Source organism: Electrona antarctica (genome assembly GCF_951216825.1).
Source record: "Electrona antarctica genome assembly, chromosome: 24".
NCBI classification, from domain to species: Eukaryota; Metazoa; Chordata; class Actinopteri; order Myctophiformes; family Myctophidae; genus Electrona; species Electrona antarctica.
Window position 1 is genome coordinate 15430085 of NC_136803.1, and position 18563 is coordinate 15448647.

Consider the following 18563-nt stretch of genomic DNA (forward strand, 5'->3'; position numbering starts at 1 on the left):
TGGGAATAATGGTTGCAAGTAGTTGCATGGCGACCCTTAGTGTGGTTAGGGCTTAAAACCACCTTCAGAGAGTTTATACCACCTCAAACCTCATAAACAATATAAAACATGAACAATGACAACATTTACATTTACACATCTACATTAAAATATAAAACATAAACAACACATCTGCAGTACTTTAAAATACAAAACATATAAACATACCGTAAATCATAAAGATGTTTGTGTGTAAAACGTTGGTCCCCACTATAGATTGTCACGTGACATCATTCAAAGAAAGAATTCACAACTTTGTGTCATGAAATGAATTAGTGTGAGGAAATGAAATATTGTGTCATGAAATTAATTATTGCGTTATACTGTTTTAAAAAATTTAAATAAGGCCCATTATGCACTGGATAGAGCTGACTTCGTCGTCTACATTATTTTTGAAGCAGATTACTGGAAAAAGATATGTATCTGAATAAAAACTCAATTTAATATAAAATATGAAACCTACACTGGTGACCTGTGACCTGTACATGTGTGTATGTGTGTGTGTGTGTGTGTGTGTGTGTGTGTGTGTGTGTGTGTGTGTGTTTACCTGTACTGGAAAAGCCCATGGTCAGAAGCAGCAGTTTGGACATCTGTTTCAGAAGAGCCATGATGTGTCTGTCTGTCTGCCTGCCTGTCCAACTCTGAGTGTGTGTGAATGAGAGAGAGACAAAGAGAGATGATCAGAGAGAGAGTGCTAGCTTGCTGTCGGTGGAGTGCGAAATGAGCTAGATGAAGACAAGTAGCAAAGTGACTCGTCTTCCACAGGAAGTGGTGAGACACACACACACACACACACACACACACACACACACACACACACACACACACACACACTTATAAAGATGCACATGTGTGGTGCGAGACATCAAAGGTGCTTACTTACGGGATTGCCGACTCAATGTATAGTATGTCTCTCATCTAGTCTAGATGAGAGAGATGAAACAGAGAGATGGCCTAAGTGGGGGCCCACTACATACATATTGCTTATATGTATGTAGTGGGCCCCCACTTAGGCCCACTACATACATATTGCTTATATGTATGTAGTGGGCCCCCACTTAGGCCCACTACATATTGCATAGCTTCTATACAAATATATGTGGTGTGTTGCTAAAGCCCGCAGGATCATTGAGGACCCATTCCAGCTGAACCATGGAAGGTTTGTGGAGTCATGGTCCCATGGTCGAAACGGGACACAATACCAAAGCTGTGTGGTCAAGACAGAAAGATCACAAATAACGATAAGACTTTTGAAGTGTTCTGACACACACACAGATGCTTTGCTAGTGAATAATTGCAGGTATTTGCAGACCTGACTGATGCAGCCGGCGAAATCTAGAGTTCTCAACAGGCCCGAAAATTAAGGCCCGGCCCTACCTGGGCCCCAACTGGGCTGGCCTGAGGCCTTACTTATTAGCACACATTTTACGCCCTACCCGGCCCGGAAAAAGGGTCCATAACTCCATATACAGTATGGGCATTTCAGACCTGTTGTTTCAGCGCGACCTCGCCCGTATAGGGCAATGTCTTTTATTTTATTTTTAGCTTTTTATTATGCGAGGATGTTTTTTATTAGTAGTATACTGTTTTTTATTAATGAACTGCAAATCTGAGGAGCCCTGACAAATTTCACTCTTTTCACTATAAAGTTTTTAAGGTGTGACAATAAAGTTATACTGATTCTGAGTCTAAACATTATACTATCAAAATAATAATAATGTTGAAACTGTAGGATAGCATTAGCAGGTGAACAATGAACCTAGCATCTGTCTAAATGAGTTGAGACTTGATTGGAAAAAACAAAACAAAAATAGTCCAATAATTAAAAACTTTATTTCAATAATTTCCACAAAAGTAATATACATTCATCAAAGTGCATGTGTGATCTTCTAGACCAAATGACACATTAAAAGATAATTTCACACAACAGGCATTTCATATAATCTACATAACATTGTTTAATCATTCACTAATATTCATTAACATTGATCACAGTAATGAATAATATGGCACTGATATATTTACCCCTGTGGTATCTGTCTATGATGTTACTGTTACTATGCGCACGCACACGCACACACGCAAAACACACGCACGCACGTTTCTTTGATTGATCTCTCTTCCCACTTGCCCCTTGTCTCTTTCCCTTTCTTTGTTCTATTGAAATAACAAATGATAGAACTTGCACACAAACAAATTCACTATTGTACTGTGCACGTGCACGTACACACACACACACACACACACACACACACACACACACACACACACACACACACACACACACACACACACACACACACACACACACACACACACACACACACACACACACACACACACACACACACACACACACACACACACACACTCATCTTTTGATGAATTGAACATGGTGGACCCTCTTGTAAACAAGTGTAATGCTTAATTGGGTCGTCCACTCAGAGTTAACAGCCTTTGTATTGAGTTTGTGCTTGAAATGTACTGTAATTCTGCAAACTGTTAATAAATATTTCAATCAATCAAAAAAAATCACACCTGTGTGAACTGAGTGGTGCAAGGTCTTATATAGCCTGATCAGCTGTGGTCTGACATAATGTCAGTGACCATAGTAACCATGCTAATTTTTTTGGTACGAACACGGGTACACGGGTACAAAGCCAGTTGTTGGAGTGGTTTACACCACTCAAAAAACACACACACACACACACACACACACACACACACACACACACACACACACACACACACAGTGTAGGAGGTACTGTTCAGCAAGGCACTTTAATCCCACCCTCTGCTGGCCCATAGAGGTCAGAGGTCACATAGGCATCCAGGGTCAACTCCTGTAACATGAATGCATAAATAGATTAATCAACAAATCAATCAATCAACCAATCAATCAATGATTTATTGTCCACAGTCCACCAATGAGAACACAGAGTTAGAAATGATGACAGTCAGAAATGATGATGTCACTGGTAGGCAGGTTTCTGTCGCATGTGCTTAAATTCATGTTTAGAAAATGTTCTGAGATGATGGAATGGTGATGGATGATGATGGTCATGGAAGGGGAAACTTCTGAAAGCTTAATCAACTTCAAAATCTAAAAAAAAACGGTCAAAATGACCTCTCAGACATGCTAGTGCTAGGGGGTGTGCCAATATATCGCGATATATTGCGATACTTCCTCCCACGATATATATATATATATATATATATATATATATATATATATATATATATATATATATATATATATTTGCATACGCAGGGCACAGACGCCATACTTGACACAGACAAGTCCAATGAGAACATGTAACACAAATTAAACTCTAATATGCATTCGTAACAGTGCAACTCCATTAAGTGTCACGATATATTATGTCAGAATATTATGGGGAAGAAAAAGAAATGCATCTTCTTTTTTTAAATTGTAGCATTAAGTAAAGACATATCCTATCCAAACGAAAACCTGAATCATGAATTAGATAATAAATAGCAACAAGTGTGGGTCTTAATTTAACTCCAGAGCAGTGCACACACTGATAGTGGAGACACCACACTCTGCAGTTTTGCTAAAAAAAAAAGGACTCCTGCGTCCTCTGGTGGTCTGTGGCCGTGACACCACGTTTATGAGATGGACAGCCTGGAGCTGTTGTCATAACTTGAACGGTGTGGTGGGCTGATTTTAATTGCTTGTTCACTTGGAAATATCTGACCAATTTCATATGATGATATATGCCTTTACAAAATATAATTTATTTTCACATGTATTATTTGTTAGTTTTAGAGCTATACATTGGTCGGATGGTCAGATGCTGCTCAGCATGTCTACGATGGAACAGACAAATCCTACTAGTCCTCAGACCAGATGTGAGAATGAGATCAGTGTTGATTTTGGCAGCATATGTCTATTTTAGTTTAGTCATAGTCTTTGGAATGAAACTTCATATTGTAGTCACCTGGAATTTTTTAGCTTTAGTCGACTGAATCTGCAGTTCATTTAGTCGACTAAAATGCATTTAGGTGGGCCTTGATGCCGCCGTAATGGCTGATTTTACACTTGCAGGTGGGCGGGATCAGAAGTTGTCACTCACCTCAGAGATGACGAAGAGGATGATGATGCTGCTGCTGATGATGATGGCTCTTGTAAGGAGTAGCTTTGAAGTATTCCTCTGGAGAGACGGTCTTCACCCCTCCAAAGTAATCCAACACCCACACCTACCAGATTACATTAAAATATGCTTCAATATACTACCAAAGTAATCCAACACCCACACCTACCACATTACATTAAAATATGCTTCAATATTCTACCAAAGTAATCCAACACCCACACCTACCACATTACATTAAAATAATACTTTACATATATAATACCAATTTATTAATTATGCAATATGCACGACACACGCACGCACACACACAGTGTGCTATGTGGTTACCATGGTGATGTTGAACTTGCAGAAGAACCAGTCGTGGTCGGAAGGCCAGTCAATCATCTCAGGATGACGGCTGAACAACGCCTTCTTGGCAAACTCCGCCTCAGTGCCGTTTACCTGCCATATATGGTCACACCGTGCCAAACTGTTATATGGTCATACGGTACACAGAACGCCTCATCTCCGGTGATAAGCATAGACTTTTCACATTGAAACTTTTCCGCCATTTTCAGTTTTTGCTATAAGACTCCAAACCTCACCCTGATCGATCACTCACTCCCAGGAGTCCAAGGCAGAATCTCCACCCATTTCTTTTTGAGCGGTGCCTCCGCTCCATTACGCAGCTATGTGTGTCCCTGTGTGTATATATACATGTCTGTCCAAGCATGGCAAGCTGTAACATGGTAACTCTGTCATTTCTCGACCGTTTCGGACGCGGAAAGGCTCGCCGGAACCGGGCCGGCCCAAAACTCATACAAATCAGTACACATTAGGTCATGTGCTCAGGATGTATACATTTATACAGGTTAGACTCCAGTACATCCAGACAGTATGAGATGAGCACAGATTCACATTATTAGTGTAGTTGCTATAGGCAACACACTATTGTTCTTGGTCCGAGAAGTTTTTGTCAGCAAGGTGAACGTGCTTTTGCACAACAGAAAAGTTAAGCTTTTGGTGATGCTTCACACACACACACACACACACTTGTCACTGTTGTCTTGCTTCACAAGTTGTTATTATTATTAGTTAGTAGTATTAATATAATTACCTCCAGTACAGATCCAGACAGTATGATATGAGCACAGAGTGGACTCTGAGGATCAAATCCTTGCTGTTTGCAGTAATCTGTCTGAGCCAGAGACATGGAGAGAGACGCCCGACTGTCCACCTGAGACAGACAAACAGAGAGAGAGAGAGAGAGAGAGAGAGAGAGAGAGAGAGAGAGAGAGAGAGAGAGAGAGAGAGAGAGAGAGAGAGAGAGAGAGAGAGAGAGAGAGAGAGAGAGAGAGAGAGAGAGAGAGAGAGAGAGAGAGAGAGAGAGAGAGAGAGAGAGAGAGAGAGAGAGAGAGAGAGAGAGAGAGAGAGAGAGAGAGATGATTAATTGATTGATTTCATTTTGGTGAAATAAATGCAAGTTTCAACACATGGTATCAAAGCTACTTATTGAAAAACAAATATAATAATTATAGTCCAATAAATTACATAACATGACAAATACAAAACCACTAAAAACCTAAAGAATAGCCTAAAATAAATACCTGCTAACAATATCAACCATAAATACACTAATTAAAGGCTATGGTGCACTGATAAGAGCAATGCTTTGGAGCCTGTAGCATGCTGGGAACTGGAGTCATAGTAGGCTTTTATTTTCGTTCGCAATCGTCTCAAAAAAATGAAGAGTCATAGCTGTTTAAGCCCAAACATAGGGCTTTATAGGATATGTAAGTAAATAGATGTATATAGAGATGAACTTTGGTTTTCTGTGAATTTCAAAGTAGTTATAAATTCCACAGAACAGTAAAACTCTTGAATAATAGCTGTAAACGTGTGGTGTGACAATAAAGTTATGCAACAGACAGGAAGCAGTGAGTCAGCAGTTTCTGTGTGGAGGATGACCTCAGCACTTTTTTATGATAACTGTCAGTGACTCAGCTGTTTTATGATCAGTGGCAGTGCTGCTGGAGCCATTTTACTTTAAAACACTTAGTGTCTACTGTGTTTCACCTCAGACAGTTTTTAAGTTGCTTGATTCAACATTTACATTGAATAATCATTGTAAAACACACATGCCTCCCTAATGTTATTAGTGAGTTAATTGAGGATAATAATGGATGTAATGAGATGCTGGGATGAATGATTGTCTCGTTGACTCATTGATTCACTATTTAACTGAATCGCTCAAGTGATTCACCCCATGCTATTTGGTATGTTCATTAGATCGTCCGTGGCACATTTTTGACTTTCTGTTTCTTCACACCTTACTGAATGTCAGTCTCCAGGTTTTCTTCAGAATATGTATGACATACCTGTATACGACATTTGACATGTATGACAATTACGTTTGTAAATGAGCTAAGAGAGACCCAACGAGTCAGCCTGATGGAGGGGAAAGGAACTGGTTGGAATAACAATCTACCAGGGAAACTCCCCTCCGTCAGGTGATAAGAAGCGGTCTGCTCACTCCTCATGCATTGAAGGAAGCATGAGTTCAGTTCGGGGCTCTCCCCAAGTTGGCAGAGGGTGAGAATCACTCAGGATTATAACTTATGCAATAGGCACCGGGAGATAAACGGGTTACAAATCATGGGATAAAGTTTATTTTATTTATTTTTTAAGCACACGTCTCAACTACTGGTGACTGATATTGTCCTTCTAATGAATGTTATAGACTCATTGAAAACACACATCGCTGCTTCTGATGACTGATATTGTCCGTCTGTGTTTGCGAGTGTGTGCGTGCGTGCGTGCGTGTACCATCAGGTCTTGGACAGATATCTCCAGGCGTGTCAGGTACATGTAAGGGACTCCAGAACCCGCTCCCATTGGTCCGTCGCTCACAGAGAAGGCGTTGCTAAATGGTTGGCCCTGGACCGGTGGACGGGACGCAATGGTCGCCATGCTGGCCCAATTCACCTCATTGGCCACGAAGCGAGCCATTTTCGCCACCTCCTGGAGAGGGGAGACGTGCAGTAGTTATTAAGGAATAGTAAAAGAGTGGGGAAACAGCAGATCTGCAAGCTCACAATAGAATAAACATATATAATAACTGATCTACAAATGCCACAATGTGTAAATCAGCTATTTTCTAACTATACGTTCTGAAACCTTAATGACAGAATGACAGTAATATCACTTACTGTATCCAACATCATGGGTGTTCAACAGGAGGTGTGGGACCCATAAGGGGTCATACATAATCAAGTAAAATAGCAGATCTACAAGCTCACAATTACATAATAAAATGGCAGATCTACAATTTACAATTTAGGCATTTAGCAGACGCTCTTAATCCAGAGCGACTTACATTAAGCAATAACAAAAGCATGGCAAACATCACATATATAAAAAGTAGTTATCATGAATCATGCGTAAACATACAAGCTCACAATTAAATAACCACATGCAATAACTGATCTATAAGCTCACAATAACATAACCACATGCAATAACTGATCTACAGGCTCACAATAAAATAACCACGTGCAATAACTGATCTACAAGCTCACAATGTGTCAATCAGCTATGTTAATGTTCGAAGTTCTGTAACCTTAATGACAATATGACAGTAATTATCATACAAATATAATGGGTGTTCAACAGGTGTGGGACGGGGTCATCACATGTCATCGCAGTTACTGTCTATACATAACAGGTCGTCACCACATAAGAGTAAATTAACCACAAAGTAAAGTAACGTAAAGTTACTTTATTCATATATAATAAAGTAATAAGTACCTGGTGGGGGGGGATCAGCAGAGACTCTGACCTCTTCAGAAACAAAGCCATAAAAAGCAACAGAGACACTGGACTGAGACTCTGCATCTTTAACATGTAATTAATCATGTATGTTAATTAAACGATACATCAGCAGAGGATGCAAGTCTAAACTGAGGCACAACAACCGACGTGAAGCTGTTATGTATACAAAGTCACGTGACCTGGGTGGGTCATGTGAGCAAGTCACGTGGAGCGCGCGCATAGCTTTGTAGGATTATTGCTATTACGAATTTCAAATTGTATTGTCAATTATTATTTTTGTATTACAATTCAATTCATAGCATGTATTGATACCGTTTACTTACGAAATTATAGGAAACATATTCAGAGTAATTTCATAATCCCCCCCAAATGTGATATTTAATAAATGTATGTGATGTTTAATAACTATTTAAAAAATGTATAAATACATTTACGTGATATTTTATTCATTTATAAAAGTAGGCATTTATTATGTGTAGAACATACAGTCCGTTGTGTCGCTCTGTTCAGTGGAACTGCTCCATGCATGTTTTTATTCAACGGTCTTTGTCGCCCTCATGTGGACACTGTCAAACTGCAGCTTTGTTAGAAAGGTTTGCATTTGTCGCGCAGATATACAGATATCAGTGATGGAGAGTAGACTAGAGTGAGTCTAGTAAATTTACTTGAGTAATGTACTTATCCAATTGTTACATTTACAAGACAAATGTTAAACTTTTGACTGACTTTGATTGATGCAGAATGGGTACATTTCAAACAAAAACAAGTCAATACAAAAACTGCTAACCATGAAAAGACTCGTTTACATCAGGGCCCTCCATTAGTACTCCACTAGATTTCTAAGGGAGAAAGTATAGGCTAAAATAAAAGATGAATGAATCCGTCCCTAAAGCTCTAGAAAGAAATCCAGATGGATTCAGGTCCTTGCATTGTGGGGGACCCCCCCCATCTCAAAATATTTAACCCCAGAACCATTATATATGCAAACCATATATATAGTTTGCCTTTACTCGTATGTCTCTTAAACAAAGTGCATAGCCATGTTATATGCTCTAAGCTCCATCTATGCTCTGTACTTGTCTGCTCTTCCCCCCCCCTCTTGATTTTATGGTTATTATAATTTAAAACACAAGCAGCAAAGAGTGTAATTTTCTGAGGAATATTCACATGCAATTCTGGTCATTCTGTTTCTCTCCCACAAATAGGCCTAAAAATAGCAGATCTACAAGCTCAGTGAAGAAACGGATCTATAAAATGCAATTCGTAAGTGGCCTTACTAGCTCGACACCAGAAATGAAACACATTCCATCCACTGCAGGAGTAGTTCACTTATTTTCTATCAATTTCACACCGGTGAAGCTTTGGAATTCATGGAGATGCTTCAGTTTTTGTCGCAGTCCTGAGACAATAATTTGATGACCGGAGTCTCTGGTAGGAGACTTGTCTCCTACTGACCGATGCGATGACCAGGTCCAAAAATGAAATTCAAGGCTTCATTGGGTGTGTAATTGATAGAAAAATACGTTTTTTGGGTGAACGAATGCTTATGCACACGTGTAAAACACAATCATCCATTTAAAGAAACAGAGTTAAGTGAATTAAAGAAACAGTAAAGTGAATTAAACAGACACGCAAGTTTTTCTGAAGTGCATTTTATTTCAGCTCCAAGCACAATGCTTCAATGTGTCCGTTACGTGTTTGTTGTTTTTTAAGTGTGCGTAGGGTTGTGTGTAACACGTTAGATCTTGTTGAAAGCAGCAACATCCATGGATTGAACAAAGTCCTCAAACGCTGTGATCTGTTCCTCCAAAATATCTGTTCCCACCTGAGAATAAAATAGAATTATATGAAATATTATGAAATAATCATCCAATGAAACAATGGTTGCGATTAGGAACTAACCAATTAAAACAAACTAGCCAATGAAAACAATAGATGTTGAATAAACCAGTGAAAATAGATGTAAAAGAACCAATCAGAATGCTCCTCACCTTGTCATCCTCCACCACACAGCCGATCTGCAGCTTCCTGATGCCGTAACCGACGGGAACCAGCTTAGCTACAGGAAGACCAACATTAATGGAACGTTATTACAACGCAACTAGAGATGCATAATCAGCCATAGGGATGCACACGCAGATCCGACACGCCAAAGGTCCGACATTCGGAAACAACAGTCGGACATGAGGTCGAACATGCACTGCTCCCGTGCTTGCGGTTATGGTTAGTTTAGGGTTTGAGGTAGGTTGTCGTTCTAATGACAGTTGGACCAATAGTATGTCGGAATTAAAGCCTGTAAATGCCATATCGGTATCGAGTATCAAAATAATACTGATTATTTTCACCGATATTGATGACAGGTGGCGATTTTGGGCTGGGCCCAAAATGTATGCTAATTAGTCAGGATCTGTGGGGAAAATATACTCCCATCCACTTGCATTAAGTTGCTCAAAAGCGCATGAGGCGATTTCACTCCTTCTGGGTAGGAACAGAGTGCATTCTGGGATGGATTGGGCCAAATCGTGAACGTGCTGTGCCGTTGACTATCATTGCACGCTCTGGATTAAGAGCACTGCAATACCAAATTCGGCCACTATGTCCATTTCGCCTCAGGGTTTTCTCCGGGTACCGCCTCTATTAATATATACTCTAAGAGCCAAACAGTAAGGCCTCAAAGTGAACTTTACTCAGGTCTAGTTTGTCGCCGTCCGACCTTCCTACTTTCTAGCCCGTGTTACTAAAGAAGAATGGACTACAATGGCCTAAACTCATGGTGATTCATAGTTTCATCATATATAGTATACAATTTAAACTTACATTGTCCCCACAGCAGTCCTTCCATTACAATACTGCGGACACACTCTTCCAGTTTCTCCATGTCTGTCTCATCGTCCCACGGCTTCACGTCCAACAAGATGGACGACTTGGCGATGAGGGCTGGTTCTGATGGAGACAGACAGACACACAGACAGACAAGCAGTCAGTACTCAGTAACCATAGAAAGTATTTTGACAAATCAGATTAGACACAGGTGACATATCAGTTTAAGAGTTTGTCCATCACATGATCAGCCGAAAGATGGTGATTGTATCATCATTAATGTCACCAACCAATCAGAGCGCTGCTTTAGCAGGAAAAGAGTTCTCAATTTCTGCCCGACCCGTATAGCCGTTGGATCTACAAGCTCAGACACTTGTGTGATCCAAAGCCTTGTGGACTTCGGTTACTTAAATGAGCCCGATTAGTACTTTGTACACCGAACATCTAATAGCAGATCTGCAAGCCCAGAATGCGACACGGATGCCATGCGTTGTGGGCTTGTATTGTAGTAGATCAGCCAGAGAGACAGACAAGAGTTGCAACTAGGCTTGTGGTGTTACATGACGATTTAACAATTTCACTTAATTTTGTGCAACTTTGATTGTTTAGTATTAACAATTTTAATTAAACAAGTTCAAGTCGAATTAAACCAACTATAAGTCATTCTCTGCCGTCATTTGAGCCACTGGTAACATCTACTGACCACATTAGTGTTGTCCTGTATCAGACCAATGACCATGGTCCAGAATTATGCCAATTAAATTGTTTGGGTTGAGAACTCTAAGCAGAAGGTGAAAGGTCAAGACACAAGGTGAAAGGTCATAAGAGAAGGTGAAATATCAAGACGTACTTTTAGCCTTCTTGGCGTTGTAGGCAGCGATACGTTCCTCATTCAGCCTCGCTGCTTCTGCACTCTCCTGAGAAAGAAAGACATTATGAAAGAGAGAAACTAACTTCACTACATGTCATTTTCCATGATATTCTCTCTTTAAATATATAATAATTTCCTGTCAAAAGTAAATATTGTCTTGTTGTGAACGTGCGTGTGTGTGCGTTCACCTCTTCATCTTCGGAGCCGAACAGATCAAAGTCTTCCTCGTCGTCCTTGGAGGCGGCGGCAGGGGCGGCGTAACCGTATTCACCCAATGGCCTCTTGACTCCTAGAGGCCAGACTCCTAGAGGTAGACTGAAGCAAACCAGCAAGTCATTAGTATTCATAAAAGTCGTTTTATGCTTGGTTGCGTGCTACAAAAACAGGTAGGACGTGCCCGACAGGTCTAGTACACATTTAACATACGTTATAACCAGTCAGGACCACTGCTGGGCTCAGTCATTTAGAGCAGAGGTTCCCAACCACTGGTCCGCGGACGGACACGTGCCACTGGTACGCGAGAGGGGAATTCCAAGTTTTCCCGTCGTATAAAAAACCATTTGAAAACACTGAGAAAAGAGAGGACAAACACCAGACCTGATGGCCGTTGCGCGTAGAGCGCGACGCTCAATCACCTATTGGAATGAAAATGCTTGCCTTTCAGGCTCCTACTCGTCTCTTTGAAAACGCTTCCGATTGTGCGGGGGGTGGACGGACGACGACACACCAAACGGCGGTGAAAAGTTGACTCGTCCATTCACTGACTGATTTATAAACGGCTTCGAGTCAGTGTTACTTCCATGTTGCGTAGCACTGTCCAATCCTTGGTATCTTTACCGTTCATGTATGCTCTGCGAGCAGCAGCAGCTGTAGGCTATTTTGTCACGATCGCGCTAATGAAACCAGACGGTACAGGATTATTATTTCATGTCAAAACGAAAAGATGATGTTATCCAGGTAAAGTAGTGACCTAATGCCTAATGTGTCACTCTGCATGTTTAACTAAGTTGTCCACATGTCCAAAGCAATTTATGAAAAAGACATAAGCCTAACCCTTTAAAAAAAACATACTATCATTGTTGATAATGATATAACGCCATTTAGGTCATTTAGGACCCCCTGATTTAGAGCTACAAAGCCTGCTCCTAAAACTGACAACGGTTTCTATTAGTCTGACACAATGAACAGCCCTTCATTCATAGCTGGTCTTCTCTCTCTCTCTCTCTCTCTGGTATAGGAAAGCACATCACATTCATACCTGGCCTCATTCATTCATAATCATACCTGGTCTTCTCGCAGTAGGACAGGATATGGTTGTACCATCTCAGAGCATGGACGAGGTCAGAAGGTGGAGGAGACGAAACGGCGTTAAATACTGCGATGTCGTTGTCGGAGCGAACGTAGCTACACAGACACACGCATGATGATGATTATTATTATGATTATGATGATGGAACATAGCTACACACATTTTATTGTTATTTGTCTTAGCACTGGACAACCAACAGACATTTAAAAAGTAAAAAATATTTATGCAATGCTACTAACTTTACATAACTGACACGTCACAAACATATACCCAGCGACCGTGCGTGTGCACGTTTCTAGTTTCTACCCACCGTGCGTGTGCACGTTTCTATACTTTGGATACAAATACTTCAGGTTTAGTCCTATCTAGCCCTGAAACATGACTGCCATGATAATCATCATGACAGTCATGACGCAACTGCAGCCTGTTTTACGCGATCGCTACATTTACAGTCCAAACGTGTATATAAACATTCCGTTTTCAAATATAAAGTACTCACAATTTGTCCGACGGGTGTTAAAAATTTGCTGGTACAGCGATTAGCATTGCTGCATCCCGCGTTGTTTAATAAAAAGCATTTTTATCCGAGCTCCCCGGTTACTTTTCTCAAACGGGGTTCGTTTGGGAAATACAAAGTTGCACACCGGGAGCGCACTCTCCTATTAGTCTGTATTGGCAGTGCTGTCAGCGTGGCTATATCGAACACACCCAGTGTTTCAGACTGCCACACTCCTCCCGACCGATAGGGGCGCGTAGTTGAAAGCCAATGGCAAAAACACAGCTCGGATAAAAATGCTTTTTATTAAACAACGCGGGATGCAGCAATGTTAATCGCTGTACCAACAAATCAATAACACCCGTGGGACAAATTGTGAGTACTTTATATTTGAAAACGGAATGTTTATATACACGTTTGGACTGTAAATGTAGCGATCGCGTAAAACAGGCTGCAGTTGCGTCATGACTGTCATGATGATTATCATGGCAGTCATGTTTCAGGGCTAAGTCCTATCTATACTAAATGATAATTATGATTATACTTCCGTCTCTCCTTAAAGACTAGCCCGTCTCCGGACCCCCCGGGTTGAGCTCCTTTGGACCCCTACCCCATAGGGTCCGGTATCTCCGGCTTCAAGCGACATGGGATGCAATCTGACTTTCCCTGATTTAGCCCTGTGCTGCGCTGTGGGTGTGACGCTGACATATTCCAAAATAAGCATATGAACGCTATAGGAGACAACGAACCCTCTCACCCCCCCCACGAACGGCTCAGAAGCCGTTAAGTATTTTTAATGTTTGTACGACCGTTTTGGCAGCTCTGAAATTCTCTCTTGTTGACATCCCATTGTACCGCCTCCAGCATCTCGGTTGGCTAGCTGCGCCTCCCTACGCGCCTCGTAGGCGCAGCTAGCCAACCGAGATGTCAACAAGGAGGGACCGAAGAGAGAATTTCAGAGCTGCCAAAACGGTCGTACAAACATTAAAAATACTTAACGGCTTCTGAGCCGTTCGCGGGGGGGGTGAGAGGGTTCGTTGTCTCCTATAGCGTTCATATGCTTATTTTGGAATATGTCAGCGTCACACCCACAGCGCAGCACAGGGCTAAATCAGGGAAAGTCAGATTGCATCCCATGTCGCTTGAAGCCGGAGATACCGGACCCTACGGGGTAGGGGTCCAAAGGAGCTCAACCCGGGGGGTCCGGAGACGGGCTACTTAAAGACTAGCCCCAGTATGTTCCCTCAGCACTACGCTCATTCTGTAGCATCTCGGAGCTACAGAATGAGCGTAGGGAGAGGGCACATATGGGGCTACTTAAAGACTAATGCTAGTTAGTTAGCATAAAAGGCTGTTACACACACAACTGAGTGACCTGAATGAATACCGGACATCTCACCCCGGTGAGTTGTCTTCACTTTTTGACATGTCGGGGTGAGTTGTCTGTACTTTCCGCTGGGGCGAGTTGGGCGAGAAAGTACGGACAGCTCACCCCGGAAAGTGAAGACATCTCACCCCGGTGAGATGTCTTCACTTTCCGGGGTGAGCTGTCCGTACTTTCTGACATTACTGTATTGCTCCCTCGTACTTCCGCACATCAGTTATTGTGTGGAAGTATGGGGGAGCAACTATAAATCAAACATCAACCCCATATTTCTTCTCCAAAAGAAAGCAATCCGAATTATAAATCACGCCGATTATTACGCACCAACAAATCCACTTTTTATTCAGTCACACACCCTAAAATTGCATGATCTGGTAGACCTCTCAACAGCAGTTATAATGTATAAAGCACATAACAGACTGCTTCCGCCCTGTGTCCAGGAGTTGTTCGAGGCTCGAGAGAGCAGGTACAATCTTAGGGGATTCGGCATATTCAGGGGGACTAAGGCTAGAACCAACAAAAAAGCGAGATGTATAAGCGTAAGAGGTGTGAAACTGTGGAACGGCTTAGACAATGAACTGAAAAAGTGTAGCTCAATTTATACATTTAAAAGAATGTACAAATCTAAAATAATAGATAAGTATAGAACATTATTATAACCTAGTATATTTACTAATCATATCTTAATCATATTAGTACACAATTATTATGATAAAGCAATATAATAACTATATAATAACCATATAAATAACTTCTTCTCATGTGCGACTCTGGATTCTGTGTGATCAAATCTTCTCCTGTGTGTCTTTGTTTTATTTTTATTTATTTATTTTTTGTTCGTTTTTTTGTTTGTTTTTTTGTTTGTTTTTTTTTTTTTTTTTTCTTGTTTTTTGTTTCTTCTCTTTGTTTCTCTGTCAGTTTTATGTCCCCCCCCACTCCCCCCCTGGGATAGGCACAATAAGCCATTGGCTTCAGCCTAAACCCTTTTGGTCTAAGTGTAAAAAAACACGATGAATTGAATACATGTAATGTAATGTTTTTTTGTTTTTGTATTTATGACCAAAATAAAACTGAACTGAACTGAACTGAACTGAAGTTGTCTGTACTTTCCGTGGCACCCATTACAGTAGGCATAATTCAATTTCGGATCTAACTATCGGTTCCTACAGACGTGCGCAGTCACGGCTAATTATTTATTTATTTAACAGTAAAATCCGGTGAAACACTTGTAAGGAGTAGAGCGTCTCTCTCTCTCTCTCTCTCTCTATGCAGCATTGAGGGGGGGGGGGTCGTTTGTGGATAATGTTTGCGCTTCAAAGGCAGAGTCTCACGGCTGTACAAAGTTGCTAATTAGACGCACAACGGACGCATGATCAATCAATCACAGTTCTAATAGGCCTATACTGACTGAATTACATCTGAATAGCAAAGCAATATCGATGATGATCTGGCTACTGCTAGTTACATTAGCATGTGAGAAAAGTGACAGCCATCTGGAGTAACCAAATTGAGAGGGGTTCAGTTCACATTTCTTCAGAAGTTTGCACACACACACACACACACACACACACACACACACACACACACACACACACACACACACACACACACACACACACACACACACACACACACACACACACACACACACACACACACACACACACACACACACACACACACACACACACACACACACACACACACACACACACACACACACACACACACACACACACACACACACACACACACACACACACAAGCCTTGAATTCATGGTGAAGGACTTGGAAAGGAACGATCTGACCATCATGGACATGCTAACAATTGCTTCTGAAGTGAATGCCCCAGTGTGGAGATGAGCACACTGCACTGCACACAGCACAACTTTTGACCAAAATGGGACAGCACACTGCACTGCACACAGCACAACTTTAGCACAACTTTTGACCAAAATGGGACAGCACACTGCACACTGCACTGCACACAGCACAACTTTTTTCTTCCATCACTGAAACAGTGTTTTTGTAGATATGACAACTTTTTAGTGTTTTTGTAGCAAACTGATGTTTTTAGATATGACAACTTTTTACTATATTTTTTAGTTTACATTTTTTCTATACTTAACTTTTTTCTATTTTTTTTGGTACAAACTGATGTTTTTCTAAACTTTTGATGTTTACCTTTTTTCTATATTTTTTGTACAAACTGCTGTTTGAACTTTGTTTACAATGTTTCTATATTTAAATAAACTACATTACATTTGACCGTACATTTGACTCTTGTGTTATATTCTTGTGAAATATTCAGTAAAGTATAGCTCAAAGGCTACATATTCAGTCAGACTTTTACCCCTGAACGTGAAGACATCTCACCCCGAAAGTGGCCAAAAGTGAAGACATCTCACCCCGGAAAGTGAAGACATCTCACCCCTGGAAAAGCAGGGGTGAGATGTCTTCACGTTTAGGGGTGAGTTGTCAGGACAACTCACCAAAAGTGGCAAAAGGGGTGAGTTGTCTTGTTACCACCTGAATAATCATGTGACTCCACCAGGAGGGTCTTTGTGGCGATTGCCATCACCATAACTACAGTTGTGCAGTCATTTAGTTAATTATACTAGAGTTGTAGCTTCGGGTGTAACAGCCTGCGTGTCAAACTCAAACAAACCCTTCAATGTAGCTTCTTTCCTGAAGGAAGTCATTCAGGAGCTTCAGGCCGGTGGGAGTCTTCAAGTCTCCGAAACCCATGATGTTATTATGATGAACTAATGGTTAATTTAACGTTTAATTATAGTTGAAGACGCAGACAGACAGACTGCACTGGAGGAGAAAGGGGAGAAGTTCACCACGAGGAACGCTTTATACACTGCGTCACATCGCCCAGAGGGACGGCCGTCTTCTGATTGGTTATTGTCTTCTTCTTCTTCTTTTGATTTCCGGCAGGCTTGCAGACTAGTGCAATGCTGCCCTCCACAGTTCGGGGATATAGCTCTTTTACAATGACTGTGTCACCTTCCATTCCGACGCTTGCTCATATTTTCCCGTATAGCCCAATAGAGTGGAGATATTTCAGCACTGCTTTACCTACACATTCTGTTTTGTCCTGTTCTGTGCCAATTCCCAGAATTGACTGTAGAGAAAACCTTGTAATTCCCAGGTCAGAGAGATCAATAAACAGCTGTTGGCGTTCTTTTGTATACCGATTACAGGCTAGGATTACATGCTGCACTCACTGTTTCTGGACTGCCACAGTCACACATCCCGTTGGGATGTTTACCAACCACACTTAGACTGCTGGCAAGCCCGCAGTGCCCAAGTCTGAGTCTTGTTAGGACAATGTCATCCCTTCGCCCAGAATTTAATTTCCACCTCTTGGTCCTCATTCACAACGGCGTTTACGCCAGAGTGTAACGGAAGCGTATACAGATACTAAATATCATCGTATTTCTCTGTCCGATCACGCTGCGATTTGCTCCCGTCTTATTCAGGGAAGCTGGTGTAATCACTTCATTTGTGCGGATCGCAGAGTGTAGCCTTTCCGCATTTTTCCCAAGCGATTCGCCTGGTGTCGCCTGGTTAGAACGCCCATCCCACACCATATAAGGCAACAGGAAATATCGAAATACGTCATCATAGCCTGCACCGGGCTTTAAATTATATACAACAGCCGCGATGAGCTTGTAGAGCAGTTAATTTTGACAGGCGGGTCTCTGCAC

The 18563-nt window shown here is 41.4% G+C and overlaps 3 protein-coding genes across 4 annotated transcripts in view; all 3 read right to left on the reverse strand.

The window, feature by feature from the left end:
- LOC306917081 (T-cell surface glycoprotein CD3 zeta chain-like) overlaps positions 1-964 on the reverse strand; it is an 8953-nt gene extending 7989 nt beyond the window's left edge. The window contains exons 1-2 of the mRNA XM_079495204.1: positions 923-964; positions 587-680 (exon numbers count right to left, since the gene is read on the reverse strand). Of these exons, the coding sequence (XP_079351330.1) occupies positions 587-647 (61 nt within the window). The 5' untranslated portion in view covers positions 648-680; positions 923-964. The remainder of the gene's footprint in view (positions 1-586; positions 681-922) is intronic.
- An 889-nt stretch (positions 965-1853) lies between these two features.
- creg1 (cellular repressor of E1A-stimulated genes 1) lies at positions 1854-8105 on the reverse strand. Its single transcript, XM_079495213.1, has 6 exons — positions 7944-8105; positions 6963-7157; positions 5254-5373; positions 4485-4598; positions 4137-4260; positions 1854-2882 (listed from the first exon to the last, which is right to left on the reverse strand). The coding sequence occupies exons 1-5, from the start codon at positions 8049-8051 to the stop codon at positions 4138-4140; spliced, it is 660 nt and encodes a 219-aa protein (XP_079351339.1). The 5' UTR covers positions 8052-8105; the 3' UTR covers positions 1854-2882; position 4137.
- A 1491-nt stretch (positions 8106-9596) lies between these two features.
- On the reverse strand, positions 9597-17697 carry LOC306917375 (elongation factor 1-beta-like). 2 transcript variants are annotated; one of them, XM_079495583.1, is made up of 7 exons: positions 17516-17696; positions 12943-13062; positions 11847-11973; positions 11638-11704; positions 10785-10910; positions 9959-10026; positions 9597-9792 (listed from the first exon to the last, which is right to left on the reverse strand). In XM_079495583.1, the coding sequence occupies exons 1-7, from the start codon at positions 17593-17595 to the stop codon at positions 9706-9708; spliced, it is 675 nt and encodes a 224-aa protein (XP_079351709.1). In that variant the 5' UTR covers positions 17596-17696; the 3' UTR covers positions 9597-9705. The 2 variants fall into 2 exon arrangements, with proteins under 2 accessions (XP_079351709.1, XP_079351710.1); XM_079495584.1 differs by lacking the exon at positions 12943-13062 and having other exon boundaries at positions 17516-17697.
- Between the last annotated feature and the right edge of the window lie 866 nt (positions 17698-18563).